Source organism: Clarias gariepinus, chromosome 18 (assembly GCF_024256425.1).
Source record: "Clarias gariepinus isolate MV-2021 ecotype Netherlands chromosome 18, CGAR_prim_01v2, whole genome shotgun sequence".
NCBI lineage: Eukaryota > Metazoa > Chordata > Actinopteri > Siluriformes > Clariidae > Clarias > Clarias gariepinus.
The window spans coordinates 5,487,082-5,509,357 of record NC_071117.1 but is presented as its reverse complement, the minus strand read 5'-3'; the positions used below and the strand labels follow the sequence as shown (position 1 = coordinate 5,509,357).

Below are 22,276 nucleotides of genomic sequence, written 5' to 3'. Positions count from 1 at the left end.
AGGGGATTTCTATTAAGGAAACTTCACTGTACAAAATCTCACTATTTGAAACACACTGCAACATCACTTCCTCCATGCGTTACCATGGTAACATAAGCACCTCAGATACCTGTCGCTGCTGCTGTGGAAATTTCAGACTACAGACATTAAATATAGAATATTTATTGGAACAAAACCTGATACTATTATAAAAAATATAACATTTTGAATTGTTTATAACATATGAATAACTGAATTCACAGCGTACGTCAGGCCGATCGGAATGCAACTTGAGTATAATGTACTATGCGTGTTTGCACAGAGAGTTTGTGTGTGTGTGTGTGTGTGTGTGTCATATATAATTTTTACGGTTTCACTGATTTACGTAAATGCACAAGCACAGAGCATATTTAACTAAACATGACTTTATCATATTCATTTTCTCTTTTATTAAACGAGTTTTAGGCTTTTAGAGTTTTTATTCATTTAATTAATTAATTCTTTTGATTAGTAAAACATTCATCTTTTATCATCTTTTTTTCAGTTCACACTTTTTGTGCGAACAAGAGGAAATAACATCAGTGTAACGGTTAACCCCTAGAGGGCGCCAAAGCGCCTGGGTTTGTTTGTTTTATTTTTGTATTATGTTTAAGTTGGACTGCATGTCCCAGACTGCACCTCGGTCAGGTGACGTGGGAGTTCACCTGAACCGAGGTAAGGTAATTAAGTTGATTATAAAGAGCCTGACTGGAGCACAGTCAGGCGTCTAGCTTTTGTTGCCCTTATAGTATTATCCTTTGGTAAAGTTCTATGTTATGTTTATTTTATGTGCTTAAATAAAAGCATATTACTGAACCGCCAGCTCGCCTCCTGCACATTATGCCACACTTACGCAGACATCAGAGGAAGGTACGTGACAATCAGCAGCACATCGTAACCACAAACACATTCTCTCAGGCTTTTCTTCAGTTGCAGTTTGGTCGCTGGCTGTGCAGATCGAGAAGGCACAGTAAGAAAACATTAATGTTTTATACATTTTAGCTATTGAGTTTATTTATTTATGGCCTTTTACTAGATATAGGGAGGTTCAGTATTGTTGTTGGTGATGGTGGTGTTGGTGGTGTTGGTGTTGAATTGGAACCTACATTACTTTTGTTCATCTTCACTGAGTTATGGAGATACATTATGAAGCTGATTAAATAATAAATTATGTCTTAGAGAATTGTGGCTTTTTTTGCACTTTTTCATAAACTGAATTATTATAATTATTAAATGTTCATTCCAAAGATATATACTCATGTAAAGTAATTAAACATGAGCAAAAGTGGGTATAATAAATATCTCAGGTTGTGCTTTGGTGTTACATTTGGTGTTTTCTTGCTTTATCAAACACACTCTATTTGAGGAGTTGAACCAGGTGTTATAGGAAAAGAATAAACACTGACATTTGTGGAGCAGCTTCTTGAAATAACCAGTGCTGTTTTTTAATATAAAGTACCTGTTCATTAACAGGTCATGAGCTTTGGTGTGACTGTACAGCCTCAGCTTCATTCAGTAGACAGCAGGGATAAACCCTTATTACATTCAAATATAAATTAATTTACAAGTAAGCGCTTTTTTAATGAATCCAACTAGTTTTATTTGCAAATAAAATATTTTATGGAAAATATTTATTTATTATTATTTTTTGATAGTTTGCTTTATCGCCTTTTTTCATTGTTTGTTTGTTTGTAAATAAACTGAGTGCAAAAGCACCACCAGAGCAATAAATAGAACAGTATGACGCGACACTGTGGGCGAACTGTGGTGAACCCAGTGCTGTAGATTTAGCCAGTCTAAAGAGGTGACACGGCTTCTACATTTAAACCTACTTTTAGGGTGAATCTTTTGGTCGATTAGTGACCTTTTTTGGTCCCTTTTGGTTTTCCCCTAAAAATAAATTTAATTTGAACCCATTTCTAAATGATTCGTAAACGACTCGTGTGAAGCAGTTTGAAGATTCAGTCTGTCTAAACCCCTCCTTTCCGTGAGCCCTCACTGCTGTGATTGGTCAGATTGGTCTACCGCTTTAACCAAATTTATCTAACACCTTTCAACTCATTTCCTCTGAGTAAAGATGATAAATATGTCACACAAACCACTTTTAATCCATACCTGTGTATGATAAGGAGACAGACACGTTATTGCGTTGCTCAAGTGCAGTTTAATATGACCCGGAACTCGAGCTGCAGGTCTCCTAGGTAAACTCCTAAAGCGTCACACTGCCCTCTGCAGGTGTGGAGTGAAAATACATGAATGATGCCGTTTACTTATAAGAGTTCTAACAAGGATAAAGAAATAAAATAAGGGGTGTGTGTGTTTGTGTGTGGGGGGGGGGTTAACCCTTGTTATTAGATCATTTCCTCGACCTGTCACAAATACAAAATGTAAGGTAAGAATAAGACACATTAACCTGCACTTAACCTTTGAAAAAAATAAAAATAAATCCCGACAGATAAGTGTTTCTGTTTCACATGTCATCTGAAAGGTTAAAGGTTAAGCACAGTCCTTACAGGTTTTAATAAAGTGCTGGACTATTCTTAACTCAATTGCCCTTAACCCAATCTTTTTAATTGTCGGCCTGATGCAGGTCAATAATCTGACCCTTAATGATGGAATGAATGGAGATGAAAATTATAAATAATAATTTTTTAAGAACGTTGCTACATTTTTGAGACCATAGAGATTTTTTTTCTGCTTTTCATGCGGCCCTACTTACCCAGATAGCACAGGTACGTCGCGGAGACGTCTGCTAAAGAGCGTATAATCTGGTAAACATCGCGTTTGTTTTTTTATAGTCGTATTTTGATCGTCTGTAGATTGCTTGTTGGAGCTGTTAAATGATACATCTTCTTTACATCTATACGATGTATCTTAATCACCCGAAATTTGCTGATATGTGGACGGGAAGCTGCAGCATCAGCTATGACTTGAATCATTTAAGGAGGAATAAGGGATTTTTTTTTTTTATCCAGATATTTTACTAGAACGTATAGCACGTTTAAAGACGAATACTACATTACTTTGTAGATGTAAATGCAGGTTCATGTTTCTTGTTCCATTTTCTTCCTTATACACTCAAAAAATGAACCTGGCTACCTGTTACCTGTACTAAAATGTAATATGTGTTTTGTACATAATAAATTCATGTTTCCAAGATAAACATGAACATGCTGTGTATTTGCATGAAATTCAACTTAACATGATTGAATCTAATACATGTTGAGATAAACCAAAGAGATCTTGTCACTATGAAAACCGGAAATATCAGATCAAACATCGTGAGAAGATATCGCAAGAAGAGAACACAGTTTGTTGAGAAGAGAAACGTTTGCCGGAAAAGGTCAGCAGGAATTAATTCCCATCTTTCTAAATAGAAACGAAATACTGAACATAAACGTCACCTGCTGTTTAGCGATGTTTGGTCATGTTATTTTGGTTTAAGCTATTTCTTGTATTTTTAATCACACTTAAAATACCGACGGTTATATGCGCGTGCTTAATCTGCGGTTTTGGTCTGTTCTCAAGAGTTGTGAAGCGAGAGGAACAAAGTATAAATATTGTTCATTTGCTAATTTAAGTATCATGAATTTTAATTGAATCTATCTCTGTATTTTTTCACGGCAGTTTGTGAGTGAAAAGTGTCCTGTCTGCTTCTGACCAACCGTATCTAACGGTCATGCTTCAGCTATGAGGAATCCAATCCTTCAGTCTCCGACAGAATCGGATGCTGAAAAAATCATCAAAAATTTCCTTAGCTTTGCCCCAGGGAGGATGTAATTTTTTGTTATTTGTTATTCATGTATATATGTTCTAAATACGGTATAAAGTGTATTGTTTTGTCTGTATATAGTTTCTTATCTCATTTTCTCGTTTTGTATAAATTAATCAAATGTTTGCTTGTTATTAAATGTATTTTTTTATAAAAATCTGTGTTTTATTAGTTGAGAGTGTGGTTTATTTATTTATTATCACATTTGGTCATTGTAACATGCATTAGGGAGCATCATATACGTGCCGAGGGTATTTAATTAGAATAATGAGAGGGGGGTGTTTTAATAAAACAACGTCTATCCGACATGAATCAGACATTTGGCAGATATATGAACATCTGATTAACATCGTCTAGAGCGGATCAGGGATGTTTTAATTCATTTACATCTTAAATACGTTAAATACAAGGCTAAGCGTTGTTCTAACATGTGGCACGGACGTCTCGGTAACATCTGCCAGATGAGCGAACACCCTCTGCCAGACATCTGCAAGACATCTGCCAGATGAAAAAGACGACGTTGCATAGACGTTTCCACGGCGTGTGTGTGCTAACTGGGTAGTCATTACCACGGCAACCCCAATGCAGATATGTTGCAAAGAAATCAGGTTTAATCCAATCCAAATTTTATCTGATCACTTTCAAATAATAGCATGACCTGTCAGCCCTAAAGCTCAGATTTGTGAAACACACTTGTCTGCAGTCTGAACAAGGCTAAAGAATAAGGATAAAGAATACAGTTTTGCTTCCAGACCTTACAGTTATGTTAAGTCTAGAAAATCCATCATTTACACACTCTCATAAACTTAGTATCTCTCTCTCTCTCACTCTCACACACACTCTTACACACACACACACACACACACACACACAAACACATTTCACAACACACACAATGGATAATTCTGGGATTGTCAATTAGACCAATTACTACGTACAGGGTGACACAAAAAAACAGGAACTTTTTTACAATATTTTATAAAACATTTTTATGGCTAACGCACGCTGAGTATTTACTTGCTAAATGTCACTAACCCGCAGTGCTACCACCTGCTAATGGCTAGCAATACGCATTTAAAAAAAATCCGTTATTCTATGTCACCTTGTATTTGAACTGTCCGAGGAAACCAACATACTCAGAAAAAAAACATAAAGCACTTTAACTGGAATTGCTTTAAACATGCAAACTTCATGCACACAGACCCAAGGCGGGAATTTAATCCTCGACCCTGGAGGTGCGACGACACAGTACTAATGACAAAACCACATTAATACCCATAATACAAATAAAAGATTCATTTAAAAATAAAACTGACCAAGTCAAACGTGTGTGTGTGTGTGTGTGTGTGTGTGTTTTGTGCTGTGTTGTTAGATTTCCTTGGTTGTCAAGGCCATGATGTGATTTGTTTAGACACAGGATATGTGTTATAATACACTTATCTCAATGAACACAGTTTTTACTCTGCTGCAGACGATTCTACTGATGCATTAATACGCTTTAAAATGACAGTTGAGGTTATAAAACATAAGCATGCAGCAGATTTACCCAGAAGTAACTTTGTCATACTCAGTTCTAGTGTCTTACTGTTCATTACAATAGTTTTAGAGAGCACACTGTGTGTTTTCATTTAGATTTTTTTTACATTATTATTTTAGTGGGTTATTACTTTTGGATTATTCAAAAATAATAAATAAACAAATATTTAACTTATTATGAACCTCTACATAAATGACTGACTATGAGTATAATACCTGCTATAAATTACAGATGTTTGTGATTAGATAACTGCACTGATCCTCATCCTGATTTCACACTATGAAAATATCTTTTTTCTTTCTTTGTCTGATATTTCTGCAGTTCAGAACTAAAGACTAATTGAGCAAAACAGAGGAAACAAAATAGCGTGTTCACATCAGCAGCATGTTGTAACCACACACTCGTCTTCTCACACGTTTATTCAGTCACAGTTTGGTCGCCGGACGTGAAAGTCGAGAAGACACAGTAAGAAAAAAAATTTTTTAATCATTTTTCATAACTAAATTCCTTTATTACATGGACTTTTCCTGGACATACAGAGCCTCTGTGTTGTTGTTGTTTTGATGTATTTGTACTTTATGTTGGTAAATTGGGAACCACTGCATGTGAATTTTGCCAACTCTTAAAGAAGGATAAACCATCAGATGACATTCTCTGATCTCTGCCAACTGATTGTCTGTCTATACTGAGAATTATACAGATACAGCGTAATACTGATTTCATGATAAATTATGCCTTAGAATTGTGGCTTCTTCTGGACTTTTGCAAACTAAAACTAACCCTGACATTAGTAGAGCTGCTGTGTTGCTGTTATTAACCTATTTGGAAAAGTAATCTATGAATTAATGAAAGTCCTACAGTAGTGTTAAAAAGTACTAGTTTTCCATTTATTAATTAGTAAAATTATTGTAATCTTTATTTATCCATTAATTAATGTATTTATTTATTCATGTAAAAATATCTCTATAATGTGAGATTTTTTTTATCCTTGCATGCATAGAATAAGTTCTAAAGTACACATCTACAGCAGTAAACATAAGGACACACACACTCTAAACAGCTCTGTTTGTGCACAACCACATTTATGTACATAATAACACCCACAGATCAACTTCCCCTTTAAACGTCTAGTAGCTGCTCATGGTGCTGCTTATTGTGGAGCAGCTCAAAAAGTCACACAACAACACAAGCGTAGCTACTGTTACACACAGTAAGGGAAATGGTTTATTTTACACTTTTATAAAATCACTTCTTACCAAAGGCTGTGTATCATCACTCACTTGTATATTAACTGAGTTATGGGCTTTTGTGCTGTCACGGCGTGCGCCTGTGATGGGTGTGCGCCAAAATCTACTATCGCTCCTCACTCACTCCGTAGGCTCCCTGGATAGGCGGCACCCCACTGCGCAACGTGACGTCATCGTGACGTCTTTTCCATGTCATTTTTGGACGTCCAATTTTCGTCCATCGATGGGGATGTTTTGTAACGCCAGACGACGTCTTTTTTTTTACGTCTACCGCACGTCAAATGTTGACGTCTGTGGAACGTGTTTTCCATGTAATTTTTGGATGCCCAATTACAGTCTTTCGTAAGATAGGAATAAGGTGAATAGGCTACCATGATTTATTTATATAAAATATAGTTTACATAAATTTATATATATATATATATATATATTTACTTATTCATTTTAATATTGCAGCAGTATACCGCCGGAAGAATTTTGGAGAAGGAGTGAGTTTGCTTGCTGCCCAATGCTAATTATTAGGAGTACTTTATTTACACACAGCACTCTATAGCATGAGCAACACATTCACCCAGAACCCCCACCTAATTCAGCCTTAGCATGAACCAGGGAACATTTATCAGGTCTCACAAACCCTAATACACAAACATGGCCGAAGCCACTAGCCCAAACAAACTTCCCCAACATGGTGAACACACAGAAACCCTCCCGCAATGCATGACAGCCGTCGCCCCGCCTTTGGTAGATATATGGTCTACCAAATAAATAAATAGTCATACAGATAATAAATCTTGTTTGTTTATAAATAATCTGTATTCATATGTATAATCATATGTTGATAGGCACTATTTTGTAAAACACAATTACTGCCACTGCCATAGACGTAGAAATGACCTCCGAAAAAAAAGCCAGATTAGGTCAAATGTTGAACGTTAAAATGACGTCCAAATTGGGTCATGGTTGGACGTCCAAATAGTGGCCTTATTTTGGACGTCAAAATGACGTAAAAAAAAAAAAAAAAGCCAGATTAGGTCGTCAAAATGACGTCCAAGTTGGGTCATGGTTGGACGTTCAAATAGTGGACCTAGTTTGGACGTCGAATAGATGTCCAGAACTGGTCATAGACCGACGGACCCAATATAGACGTGATCTGCACATCTATCCGACGTCCAATGTTTAGTAAGACCCCCTTCTGCAGGTACGCAAAGGGACGGAGCTGCCTATATTCAGGTCGGCTGGCGATAATTACCGTTAATATGATCTCGAGCTCCGCATTATAAAAGCAAGGCTCGGAGTTTAGTCCGGAGTCTGGGAAGAGACGTGATGCGGTCGAGCAGGAGAGAGTGGCATGCGAGTAGGGCGAGCACCCGCGGCACCTTTACTCCCATGCCGAGCCCGCCTTCACAGCCCCGCCGCCAAAGAGGAAAAAGCCGGGAAATTAAGCGCCGTCACGAGGAAGCGTGCAGCGTTCTAAGAACTTCGCCCACCACGACCTATCGCCAGCTGTGTGCCCACGTTCCAGCGTGGCACTGCCCCCGGACCAGCACGTGTACATTCCTTCCTACCCCTTTCTTTCCGTCCTCTCTCCTTTAACCCTTTCCTTCCCAATTTGACCTAATTAAATCACATTCGTAAAGCGCATTCGTAAGCCCCGCCCACAGGTCATGCAGGCGCTGCCGCAGCATGAGAAGAAAGTAACATAAAAAAAACATAACACTTTCCTTTAGAAACATTAGTTTAGTGAGAAATGTGACTAAATGCACTTGTAAAGTGAAGCTTTTAAACTTGATGTGTCAGACTGAAGTGTTATCACTGGAAAGAGAGCAAGAGGAGTAAAGTAGAGATTAGAGAAGTGAGGTAGAGATTAGAGAAGTGGAGTAGAGATTAGAGGAGTGAGGTAGAGATAAAAGGAGTGGAGTAGAGATTAGAGGAGTGAGGTAGAGATTAGAGGAGTGAAGTCGAGATTAGAGGAGTGATGTAGAGATTAGAGGAGTGAGGTAGAGATTAGAGGAGTGAGGTAGAGATTAGAGGAGTGGAGTAGAGATTAGAGGAGTGAAGTAGAGATTAGAGGAGTGGAGTAGAGATTAGAGGAGTGAGGTAGAGATTAGAGGAGTGAGGTAGAGATTAGAGGAGTGGAGTAGAGTTTAGAAGAGTTGAGTAGAGATTAGAGGAGTGGAGTAGAGATTAGAGGAGTGAAGTAGAGTTTAGAGGAGTGGAGTAGAGTTTAGAGGAGTGAAAGAGAGTTTAGAGGAGTGGAGTAGAGTTTAGAGGAGTGAAAGAGAGATTAGAGGAGTGGAGTAGAGATTAGAGGAGTGAAGTAGAGATTAGAGGAGTGAAAGAGAGATTAGAGGAGTGAAAGAGAGACCAGAGGAGTGGAGTAGAGATTAGAAGAGTGGAGTAGAGATTAGCGGAGTGAAGTAGAGATTAGAGGAGTGGAGTAGAGATTAGAGGAGTGTACAGTATATGGAGCGGATTCCAGAGTGTTAAAGCGCTGTGATAAATCCACTGGTCTGATTATATCATTTTGTGTCACTCTGGTGAGTAAATGTTCAAATATGAATTCCATATCATTTAGAAATTATTCATTATGAGTCAGTTTTGAGTAGGCCGCGTGCATGTTGCATGCACTGAACTAGTTAGCATGATGGGCTAATGCTAGCATGTGTAAAAGTGCTAAATGTGTCATAAGACGAGGGAAAGAGGGATTTAGTGTTAAAGTGTTTAATAACTGTCAAAAAGTTGTATTAATGTGTTATTTGAGACCTGTGTGTATGTTTTATAATGGAAGTGTTTGAATTAGAAGTTAATTATTGTGTTTGTCTTGTGTTTTACAAGGCTGGGTTTATTTCCCCTCATGTGTGTCTCTGTGAACTCGATCCTCTGTAAGAGTAATGGGAAGTTTAATTCATTTTAGTGACTTAGCTTTTTGAATCTCGTTCTTCAAAATGAACAAATGTTCTTTTGAGCCATTTAGTTCATTCTGTTCTATTGATCAGAAATAAAGTGACAGGAAAGGCAGTATGAAATTAAACTGTTAAAAACCAAAGAGAAATTAACAAATCTCTTGATGTTCCTTCCTCTGTATCTGTAGTCAGCGCTCTTCCATCTAAATTTTGAGATTTTATCCAGGCATCATGAGTCTCCTGCTCTTGCATGTCAGGTTTTTTCTCTTTTTTCTGTTGTTAGCTAGCCTTGTTCTACTGTCAGAGGTCTTAGTGTGTATTTTTTACAGTGTTCGTCTGCAAGAAAGTATAAAAGCAAGAAATTAGTTGAAGGTTGAAACCATAACAGCCGGTACAAATTTAATCCTCCCAACATCCAAACTTTGTCACAGCAATCACAGAGCAATCACATATAACCTGAAATTGTGTGCGAAGCTTATGTGGATCATCAGCATTTTAATTTTCATAAGTGCCTCTAAGATGTGCTGGAGTAGATACATGAAGTTTCTGCATCAAATGATGAGTAAAGTAACTGTGGTAATAATGTTACTATTTAATATTCTTGCTTGCAGGCTCTCTTCTGAACAAGGTAGATGGTGTTGTGGGACAGAGGGGTTCCGACTCTCACACTGGATGGTTTTTAACCTTTTATTTATCTTTTTCTCACTTCAGTATCGCACCTCGTGCTGCTCGAGCTGCAGTTTGTTTAACTCTGCATGGACTAGCTTAGTGCTGCTGTCAACTCGCACGTGTAAATACTTATGGATATTTCCGTAAATATCTGAGTTTTTATGTGTAGTGTCCAATTGTCTTTGGATGTTTTCGTCTATCTAAATTTTGAGGAAAAACTGTATTTTGGCATCACTTCAGAGATTGCAGGCAAGTTTGTTTGTGTACGGAGTTAAACAGTAACTACGTCACTTCCTTTTTTGAGCACAAGTTCTGCGTACGCATGTCCCGCCATTCCGTGATCAGGAACGCATGAATCATTCCCGAGACCACCTCTGTAATCGGTCCAGGGTTTGGTTCCCGAGCTTGGAACGATTGTATGCTCACGGACAAAAATCAACTGGTCCCGGGGCCAAGGGACTAGTGAGAAAACACTTCAAGAAATGTTTATTTATGTTCTATATTTTAAAAATTTTAGTAATTTAATGCAATAATTAGTTTAGAGGTTTCTTCTTCTGAATTGGTTTGGTCAAAGTGAGAGAGGTAGACACTTTTGGTTTTTGAGAATTTTTTTTGTCACATTGTGTGAAGAGTGAAATATTGTGTGAAAGTTTTTTTGTGATTACTGTTCAGATCTTTAGACTGTCAATTAATTGTTTATTTGTAAAATAAACAATTAACAAAGCACAGAGATATAATAAAATTTTATCTTTATAAACTTCTATATGAATTAGAATCAAACAGTGTTGATCATTCAATCACCAGTAGCATCGTTCAGTGACGATTGTCCCATCCTGAAAATCACTTCAGGGCAGTGTGTGTGTGTGTGTGTGTGTGTGTGTGTGTGTGTGTGTGTGTGTGTTTGTGTGTGTGAGAGACGTTGTGTGCTATGTGCTACACATGTATTTACCAGGTGACACGCCCCCTACATTTGATCTTGATTTGAACTTTAATATTTTAGCATGTTTTAGTGAGAGTTTTTAATAAAATGTCATCAGTAGTGATGAAGCGAATCAGTTACTGACTGAAGTGTAATGAACATGAACAGAGTGGATTATTTACTCTAGTCTGTTTAATTCAACACATTTAATTACATGTGCAGTGTTAAACAAACACCCAGAGCAACTTACAGATTATTTATTTGTTCGTCTGCAGATGAACTGATGAAAGTGTTAATGCTGGTTGTGATATAAAGGTGTCAGAATACACAGTGTATCTCTGTTATGGTGGCAAAAGGAGAAACTACTCAATATTAGGCAGGTGGTCATAATGTTATGGCTGATCAGTGTATTATTATCTGTACTGGATATAATGTGTGTTACTCAACTCTAACTGTTTAACTGTTCAGCTAGTGATTACACTTTACTACCACTAGGGGTCTCTGTTCAGGAGCATTTAAAAAATAATACAAACATTCTCTATTATGAGAATAAATCACATTCTGTACATAGAAACAGATGATTAAAAGGTTTAAAACTTATAATTTGGTATTTTACAGACACCTAGTTTGTAAAATGCTCATGACTTTTGTATTCTATTTAACGTTCTTTAGATATGTGTTTGAAAATTATTTCATGATTATAATAACGACAGTTTAATTAATATATAAATCAGTGAATGACGAGCCCATATTTCCATGCAGTAGTTACAGTGAATAGAGCTGGGATTAATGAATTCATCATCAGGGTTTTATTTGTAGCTGATAAAATGTTAGTTATTGTAATTAATTAATATTTCTGTATTTAATATTTCTATTCCTAATATTTATAGAATTCAGTCTGATTGTTATGTATGAAATAAAAAACCTCTGACTGTTAGAAAGTGCTGAAACTGGAGACTCATTACATTAATAAAATCTCCCCACATAGTCATGTATAAAAAAGTCCCTTTTGTTATTACTTGTTATAATCTAAGTTTATGTTTTATTTGCATTTAGAAACTTTATAGAAGAATGATGTTCCTTAAAACGGCTTACAGGAATCTGCTTTGTCTGATCTTCCTCCTCATCATCACAGGTGAGTCTTATGTTTATATTCACACACACACACACACACACACACACACACACACACACACACACACACACACACACAGTGCCTGTGCGCATAAACGGAAACACTTATCTGTTTAATTAATTTAATTAATCAGATTTATTTTGACTTTTTTTGTAAAGGTAAGGTGCAGGTTAATGTAATTTATTTTTATATATATATCTTCATAGACAAATGTTCTTATCTGCACATATTGAGTCAACCCAGAGTTCCAGAGGCGAGAAGTGAAGCTGTAAACTAACTCAGTGTTTTATGGGGCACAGAATAATGACCTCTAATAACCTCTTTCATGTGTCATGTTTCAGGAGCTCTTGGGAATGTATGGAGTGGAATGTACAGCCGGAAACATCTCTGTGCTTTAAAAGGATCTACAGTGTTTATGAACGTCTCGTACACACACCCAACAGGTCTTACAGTGACACAGACTTTTTGGTTCATAAACCCAGTTCAGGGTACACAGGAGACTGATCTGCGTAATGAACCAGGTTACTTAGACAGAGTGGAGTATTTAGGAGATGAACAGAAACACTTCTCCCTCAGACTGAGTGACGTGAAGAAAACAGATGAAAATGTGTACTACTTCAGAATCATAACAAATGTAGACAAAGAAAGATGGACAGGTTTTCCTGGAGTTACTCTCACTGTTACAGGTAAATAAAATCATCAATCAGGCCAGAATCTCTCTTTAGATACAGGAGGGTCAGAGTTTTGTACCAGATTAATAAAGATTTTTATCTGTCACATATGGGAGTCTCACTGTGTAAGTACAGATGTAGACATTTATTAAAGTGAAAATAAACAAACACTAACCAAGATCAGGGGTCCGTTCTTCATACGTCGCTTGACACATCCGAGATGAATTGACACATGTAAGATGAGATCATCGTGCTAAATATGATCTGGCTAAGTCGGTTCTTCGAGCACACCTGTTGTTGATGATTAGTATATCTGGACTGAGTTGTCTAGTATTATTGGTTTAAAAGGCAACATGCATCGACAGTAGAAACACTGATCACAAGCCCTCCGATTGGTTGACGAAATGGAAAAAAAGCGGCTCAACTTTTTTTTGTAACACGTGTTATGTGCTGAAATGCCCCCCTGCCATGGATTGCCCCCCTACATAATGGCTATCAAATATTATTTTAGAACATAAATTCATAAGTTAATGGTTTACAAATTACAAATTACATGATACATGATGATTTTATACAATAAAATAAAATAAGCAATATGAAAATAAATATGTTGAATATGAAAAAATAGAAATATTAATATTTTTTTCAAATACATGTATACTTTTATATTGTTTATTTTATAATAAAATTTGTTTCGTCCAATTTATCATTATAAAATCTTTATTTTTAATATATATAAATATTTATTTTTATATTTTTATGACAAACCCCTGAAAGATAAATGTGTTACAAAATAAACATTATACAAGAATTTGTAATAATGGTCTTGACGGCTGTCTCGTGCCTAGGGTTTATTATAATAGTAATATCATATTTGATAACAATAAACCTATGAATTTATGTTCATATATAATATTTGATAGCGATTATGTGTGTGTGTGGGGGGGCATGACAGGGGGCATATACTTTTCTTTTTCCACGAGAGTCACTCGTGCTCTTTAACCAATCAGATGTGACTTCGCCATTTCAACCAATAATAACCCGCCAGGAGCGCAGGCTAAATCCTGTTTACATGAAATAAACCTGCTCCCGAGCAGGTTCAAGCTTACGGATATGTTGCTATGACAACAAATGCGAGAAGCGCATCGAAGAACGAAACAATCCAGGATCAGGACAAATCCACAACAATCAAATCCAGCTAACTAAGTTAGCGACGTACGAAGAACGGACCCCAGGACAACAAAAACAGGAATCAGGATCAGGAACTAAATAACTGGGGGACAAACAGTAATAAATCCAACAGTGAACCAGAACAGAGATAAACTAAAAAGACACAAGACAAGGACAAACTTAACATAGGAGTTTAAATAATAATAATAATCAGGAACACTAAACTGGGACACCTATGAACAAAAGCAGGAAGCACAAGACAGTGAGACACAAAGTCAAAACAAAAGTCCAACAACAAACAGTTGTCCGAAGGGTGCAGACTCAGAATTGCACCAATAGGGGGAGCCCTAACACTAACATGTTCTCAAAATAAACCATCTATAGGTGCCTGAGTAACAATGATAAGCCTGCAGAGTGGAAAAGGTTACTAACAAAAATAAATAAATAAATAAATATAATAGGAATGTTATTAGATAGAAAACTAGTACAGTGGAACCTTGGATGATGATAATAATTCATACCAATTATTTAAATTTAAAATCAAATTTAATTTTCCCATAAGAAATAATGAAAACTCTTAATTATTTGTTTCACAGCCTAAAAAATAAATACATAAAAATTATTAATACAAAATATAAGGTAAAAATAAAACTAATTAACCTGCACTTTACATTTAAAACAAAGTAAAAATAAATCCCAACGGATAGGTGTTTCCATTTGTACGAGCAGGCGGTGTGTGTGTGTGTGTTTGTGTTTGTGTGTGTGCGAAGCAGAGGGGGAGGGGGGATTTGGACACACCAAACACACACACACACACACATTAAAGGCGAGAGAGAGGGAGAGAGAGAGAGAGAGAGTGTGTGTGAACTGGCACGGTGTTAAATTACCCGCGCGCACACATACTGTATAACGACAGGCTGAATCAGAGAGGGAGAACATGGATTTTTAACCTCTAATGAGACTTTCTTTTGCTTTAGACGTGCGCACACACATCTGTTATAGTAAACAGTACACTTTAAAACACAAAACAAAATATGTTTTACACACACACGCGCGTTCACGTGGTTATAGTAAACAGTACACGCGTGCACAGATGTTGATTATACCAGTAAGAGACGGGCACTAAGACCCAGCAGAGGAGATGATTAGCTCAGTTGTGATCATGTGATGCTCGGCGTCAGAACAAGAATCGCATGATACTCTGTACTCGTAAACCAAGAATTGTTGATTTTTAAGTCAAAATTAAAAAAAAATCTTTACTTATCTGGCGGACCACTCGCAAACCGAGGTTTCACTGTCCTTTAAAACATGGGAGTATTTAAAGTTGACACTTTACTGGCATTAGTACAGTTCTCCTGATGTAATGTGTCTCTCTGTGTTTAAGATCTTCAGGTGATCGCTCCTGCAGAAGTGACAGAGGGACAATCAGCCGTTCTGACCTGTAAAACCACCTGCAGTCTGACTGATCCAACATTCATCTGGTACAAAAACAGCCGTAATTTAACCACAAACACCATCAAGAGCAATAAAGTCCACCTGCAGTCGGTCAGCAGTGAGGATGCAGGCAGTTATAGCTGTGCTGTAAGAGGATATAAACATCTCCCCTCTCCTGCTCACACACTCAGAGTCAGATGTGAGATTTATTTACCTTCTTCTTATATGTTGAATGTTGAATACGTATATTAACACTATGCAAAGTCACACCTGTGAACAAAGAGATGCGCATTCACACTTAATGCTGTCTTTTGTCTTGTTATTGTTGTATTCTTTATGTACATTTTTGGAACTGTCTTCACTATCTTTGTGATAGTAGCAGATGAAAATGTGTTTAATATAAAATCATATAATTAAATAAATAAAGAAACAAGTAACTTTAAGCATTAAGGCATACAAAATATATTGAGAATGATATGTTGACCCTGAAAAGGGAATAATACAAGCACATACAAACTTAATGTCATGAAGGTCTTCCAGAATTATTATTGAATACATATACTGTAAAGATATTCCCAGAATTATGACTGTAAGGTCAAAGAAGTGTGTTTTATATTCACACAAAATGTTTCATTCAATCAGTGAGATGAAAAACTAAGAAAATAAGAAACTGACATACACTCACTGTTTCTGGCTATTAATTGCTTTTCACACCCTTTTCATGGAACCCTGTAGATCCTCCAAAGAATGTCTCAGTGTCCATCAGTCCCTCTGGTGAGATAGTGGAGGACAGTTCAGTGACTCTGACCTGCAGCAGTGATGCTAACCCACCTGTGGAGATCTACACCTGGTTTAAGGAGATGACGTCAATAGGAAATGAAAAGACCTACACCATCTCCAACATCAGCTCTGAGGACAGTGGAGAGTACAAGTGCAGGTGCAGTAATGAAGTCGGACATCAGGACTCCAGCAGTGTAACTCTGAATGTTCTGTGTAAGTTAGTGATAAATCTTTTAAAGCCAATAACAGATAAAAGTTAATAGATTATCTTTAAAGTGCAACATTTCTGTCCTTTGTAGATCGCCCAAAGAATGTCTTCGTGTCCATCAGTCCCTCTTGTGAGATAGTTGAGGGCAGTTCAGTGACTCTGACCTGCAGCAGTGATGCTAACCCACCTGTGGAGATCTACACCTGGTTTAAGGTGAATGAATTCTCAGCTGTAGGATCTCGACAGAGTTACAGAGCTCTACAGAGTGGACAGTACTACTGCGAGGCTCAGAATAAACACGGCTCTGAGAGATCAGCTGCAGTGTCCGTCACTTTAAATGGTGAGAGCGATGATTTATTTCTGTTTGATCACTGCTCGATTAGATATCACCCAGAGTGGGGAAACTTTTAAATAGCGTGTGTGTGTGTGTGTCCTAGGAAGTGGTTCTGTGATTCCTCATGTAGCTGTTGGAGTTGGATGTTTTGGTCTTGGAGTTTTTCTCTCTTCTCTCTTCAGGCTGAGGTGAGAATATTTCAGCAGTTTGACTTTTCAGTTTTGAGAGATAATTGTTTTGGTTATATCAGTGTAGATTCATTTCATTTAGCAAAAGTCTGGACCTAAATATTTCATAATTTTTGCACCAAAGATAAATAAAGCTTCACTTTATGGTATGATTTTAGGGTAATTTAAATATGCACTTTATCACTTACATGTTAGTTGAGTTTTAATGAGAGGAGAAAAAATAAACTAAACATTACAGGGAAATGTTTGCATGGCTGAAAAGTACTTTTATTATTATTATTATTATTATTAATGATACTAATAATAATAATAATCATCATCATCATCATCATAATAAATGTGCACACCTATTCCAAAATAAATAAATGCACAAGACAAAAATGGCAAAAAAATTAAAAATAAAAACATAAAATGTTTTTAATCATTTAACAAGTTACTTATTTTTCTAAAATTATTTATTCTGTTTAGATTTTGTCTGTTTTTGTCCTACAGTATCTATTAATTCATTTACTCATCTACGTATTTAATAATTCAACTATTATTTATTTATTTATTTTCAAATACATTTATTTCTGCATTAATTAATTCCACATTAATTCCACACATCATGACATGTACAATCACATGTAGCTTAAAAAGGAAAAAGAAGAGAAAAAAAACAAAAGAGCAGCTCTAAGAGCAATATCGTTCACCACAGACACATCACTAATTCAAATGTAATGTTTTGTTATAGATGACCCTGTGTGTCAGAGAGTAATGATATGACAAAATTAGTAAAAGTTTTCAACTGCTCTTTATCACATTTGTCTCTTTATTTTTGCTGATAAATTCATTACTAATTACTCTGAAGATGCTTCCGATGGATAAATATTTGACTTTGTGTGAGCAGATGCAAGAGACAGAAGAAAAAGGCAGATGAAGGTGACTATCAGGTGAGTTATTACAGAAATGTCCATCAGGTGTGTGTTTTGTTCATAATAAACTCTTACAGTAAAGATCTTCAGCAGAACCTGCTCATGTTCTCCACCCCTCCTCTCTGCAGAACGCTGGGCTGAGTGATAAAGACGACACGTACGCAGCTCTCGACCCCACAGGCCGGACATCTGATGATGTGTATCACACACTTGCAGTAAGTGTTTACACAAGAATATACTTTTTTGTAAAAATTTGATGATTATTATCTAACTGAATTATAATTATATTGTAAATATATATTCTATTAAAATTCGTTTTTATTAGGCATCTCGGAAACACTCAAAGGAATCACGCTCAAAGTTAATCAGGACTGAAAATATTCCTACCTCAGAGTGGGACATAAAAGTTCTTTATGAAATTTCTTACTCTTACTTTCAGCGAGGAGTAGGACTACACAGAGGAAAACGTGTGACATCACTTTTTACAACACTGAGAGCCGTACAGTATGTTATAGTGGGGAGTTTTTAGAGGTTTTTGTCGTTTTAAACAGTGGTGAAATCAGAAGCAGTTGTGTGGAAGCTTCATACCCACAGACAAGATGTGTGACTCGGTGTATGACATCATCCTAATCACACTGCTCCAACACAACTGTTTAAAGCCCCTATAATAGAGCTGTAATAATCTGATCAACATGATTTAGAACAGAATGTGAGACTGGAGAGAGGATGAGAGCATTTATTGTGGAGGAGAAGGTAACATGTACAGAAATAATTAAAGAAAAGTCTGCCCTACTCTTACCTCTAAACATAATAAGTGAGTGGAGGTAGCTTGTGAAAGCATCAGTGCCACCTGTCAGTTTGCTGCCTGAGGAGTGTTAAACACTGGGATACGCCGTGTTAATGAAGTGATTAAGTGTTGCATTTAACAGAGAATCTCAAAAAACAGTTGTGTGAGCTCAAATAATTTAATATAAATTATAAAGTGTAAAAATAAATATAATTATTTTAGTGTGTGCCCCCAATAGACGATGACCACGACATGAATGCAGTTTGTTATTTTTGTTGATTTCATGTATGATGAGTTTGATTTAATATTTCCGACACTGTTGACTGTGTTGTTATTTCAAAGCTGCATCTTTACTATATAATGTATCAGTCAGCTGAGACAGCATACACTGTAAAGAAATGAAAAATAAAAAACAGGCTCCTCAACATAAAAAAACGTTTATTAACAAGTTGCTGTCGTGGAAATTGATTGAAGACCCAGGCTTTGGTTTCAGAAGATCACGACCTTTACTTATCATGCAATAACGGCCGGGGGAGACTGCAGAATCGCAACACTGTCCCGTCGGCTCCCCACTTATATAGTCAACCAGGACAAAAGAATTCATTCTACATGCAACGATGTCATCCTAAACATCTGGAGTTCATCAAGCTTCCCCAGTCTAGGGGCCTCAATGTATATATCAGATTGTTTATGCAAGCAGAATCTCAGGCCTATACGTGCAGCTTCGCACACACATTTCTGAGTACTTTCATATGGGCTACCATTTATTCCTTAAAAGGGTGTAAATTTACATAAAATCAAATAAAATCAAATAAAATTTACTTCCATATCCCCCCCTCTGGGGCTTATAAGTCCCATATCACTGGTTATCTAGAGTGTAAATCCATGTGCTAGCCCTTCTTACACTAGCTAGTGATTAATTTAAATCACTGGACTTTTATCAATGACCAACCCATGTATTTGTACTCTAGCGAAGATCGAGCCAAACTTCTCCGCCCTCATTTGACTAGGACAGAGTAAAAGACTCGACCTCCTTTACCTTATACAGTACTTTCCATAACACAATAACATGACATGCATATATGAGTAATACAGTGATTTCCTAGGATTACATTAAGCTAAATAATCTGGATAACATATATAGAGTTTAAACTGATCCATGCATAATACAGTACAATTTTAAAAGCAAATATAATTTCAAACAGCTGTGTCCTAATATTTGGATCTTCAACCCAGATACTTTGCGCATCGTAGAGGGTCGCCTTTTGGGGAGAGGCCCGGCCAGTGCTTTCACCCAAGGCATGGCTCATCGTTAATCATCTTCTTCGTCCTCGTCCGAGGTGCTTGAATCTTCTTCTGATTCTTGTGAATCACAGTCAGAGTCATAAATGTCTTTGTCATTGGTTAGGGGTATTTTTTCAAATTTTAATACTTCCATTTGTTGAACTGTAGCTTTTATGACCAAAGATTTTAATATAGGAAGCACACAACAGAACAACAATCCTCCTATTAATATAGCAAATCCCAAGAACATACCAAATTTAGCAAACCATGCTCCCCAAGCTCCCAGTTTTAGATCTAACCAGTCCCATATTTTATTATCCCTCCCAGCATTTTCAGTTACTTCCCGTCTCAGATTTTTTAGTTGGTTCATGGCTTTAGTAAAAGTTCCTTCGGGTGCTGTGTTATTAGGAATATATGTACAACATTGATCACCAAACAGAATGCATACACCTCCTTTTTCAGCTAATAACCAATTTAATGCTTGTCTATTTTGCCAGGTAATTGTACTAGTAGCTACTAATTGTTCTCCTAAAGCAGCCAAAGCATCCTCGGTATAATTAATAAATCTCTGTTGATTGTAGTAAATATAGTTAATCCATTCAGTATTTTTATTAGGTGTTATCCATAAAAAAATAGACTCAAATCCCGATTTTACCTCATCTCTGGCTTTAAATTCATTAGGTATACCCCTGGGTTGGCCTACTGAATCTATGTACACGTTGGGATCTGCCTGATAAGCCCTTCTCATTCTATGATGGTCTTTTGAGTTACGCTGTGCAGGCTGGTCTATATTCCAGCCCGCTATTGACATTTCTTGAAGCATCCGGATTCTAGCACAGATTCCTCTCCAACTTTTTGGTAATGTTGCCCTTAATAATGTTCCTCCACAAAGCCAGAAAAAATCAGCTACTGGTACTGATTGGTCATCATAACGGAACTTTAAGGGAAACAATAATGTTTGATTCATGCAGCTTTGTGTTATAGTTATATTACCCTGTGACTGTTGAATGAAGTGTAGTTTTCTTATGAACATCCATTCGTGTAAAAGAGCCAGTGTCCAGATTTCACATTATCATACAATTACCTTGAAATTCCCCCACACTGTTTGTAAGGGTCCGCCACTAGAGGCCACTGTTTTTATTTTGTAGTTTTGTTGGCCGACTCAGTTTCCCAGCAGGCACCTCGGTCAGGTGATGCGGGTGCACACCTAAACCGAGGTAGCCATCAATCAATCTATAAATAGCTGTTTAGACTGGGAAACTGGGTCGAGCATTTTTGGTAACGCCACTGTCATTTGTGTGGGCATTTTGTTCTGTTTTGTTATTTGTTTAGTTTGTACTTTGATTTTAGTTGTGTTGACTTGGGCTCTCTTATTGGCAATGTTTCTGTGTATCTTGTGTGTGTCTGTGTTAGTGGAGCTAATTCAGTCCTGTCCTCCTGTTGTTTTTGTGTTTAGCTAGAGCAGGTAAGTAGGTAGGTGTGTGTGTGGCTAGGAGCATGTCTAACTAAAATCTATGTTGAGTTACAGTAACTAGCATGCTTCTAGCCATAGCCCCTCTGTGTCTCTAGCTGTCCTGTGTTTCCTACCTCCCTAGTAGCCCAGTGTGCCTAGCCTTTGATGTGTCCTCAGCTTAGTCTTTGACGTGATCTCAGCCTAGCCCAGTCTCTGACGTGATCTCAGCCTAGCCCAGTCTCTGACGTGATCTCAGCCTAGCCCAGTCTCTGACGTGATCTCAGCCTAGCCCAGTCTCTGACGTGATCTCAGCCTAGCCCAGTCTCTGACGTGATCTCAGCCTAGCCCAGTCTCTGACGTGATCTCAGCCTAGCCCAGTCTCTGACGTGATCTCAGCCTAGCCCAGTCTCTGACGTGATCTCAGCCTAGCCCAGTCTCTGACGTGATCTCAGCCTAGCCCAGTCTCTGACGTGATCTCAGCCTAGCCCATCTACTGGGTATCCCTTGTCTGTGTTTCTGTGCCCCATTCCCTAGTGTGTGTTAAGCTATTAGGTAAGTGTAGCTTAGTGCATGTTGGGGCTAAAGACATGCTTAGCTAGGTGTATGTGTAGCTAACTGCTAAAAGCCATGCCTAGCTGATTGCCATGTCTTTAGCCCTCGTCCCGTTCCTCTCTAGGGTCTCTCGTCTCTAGGGTCTCTCGTCTCTAGTCTCTCCCTTCTCTAGGGTCTCCCTTCTCTCTAGGGTCTCCCTTCTCTCTAGGGTCTCTCCCTTCTCTAGGGTCTCTCCCTTCTCTAGGGTCTCCCTTCTCTCTAGGGTCTCCCTTCTCTCTAGGGTCCAGTTTCAGCTCCACGC

The 22,276-nt window shown here is 37.4% G+C and overlaps 1 protein-coding gene across 1 annotated transcript in view; it reads left to right on the top strand.

The window, feature by feature from the left end:
• Positions 1–22,276, top strand: part of LOC128506995 (sialoadhesin-like) — a 444,701-nt gene that overhangs the window by 101,087 nt on the left and 321,338 nt on the right. Inside the window, exons 10-12 of the mRNA XM_053477610.1 lie at positions 786–791; positions 16,211–16,468; positions 16,555–16,803. Of these exons, the coding sequence (XP_053333585.1) occupies positions 786–791; positions 16,211–16,468; positions 16,555–16,803 (513 nt within the window). The remainder of the gene's footprint in view (positions 1–785; positions 792–16,210; positions 16,469–16,554; positions 16,804–22,276) is intronic.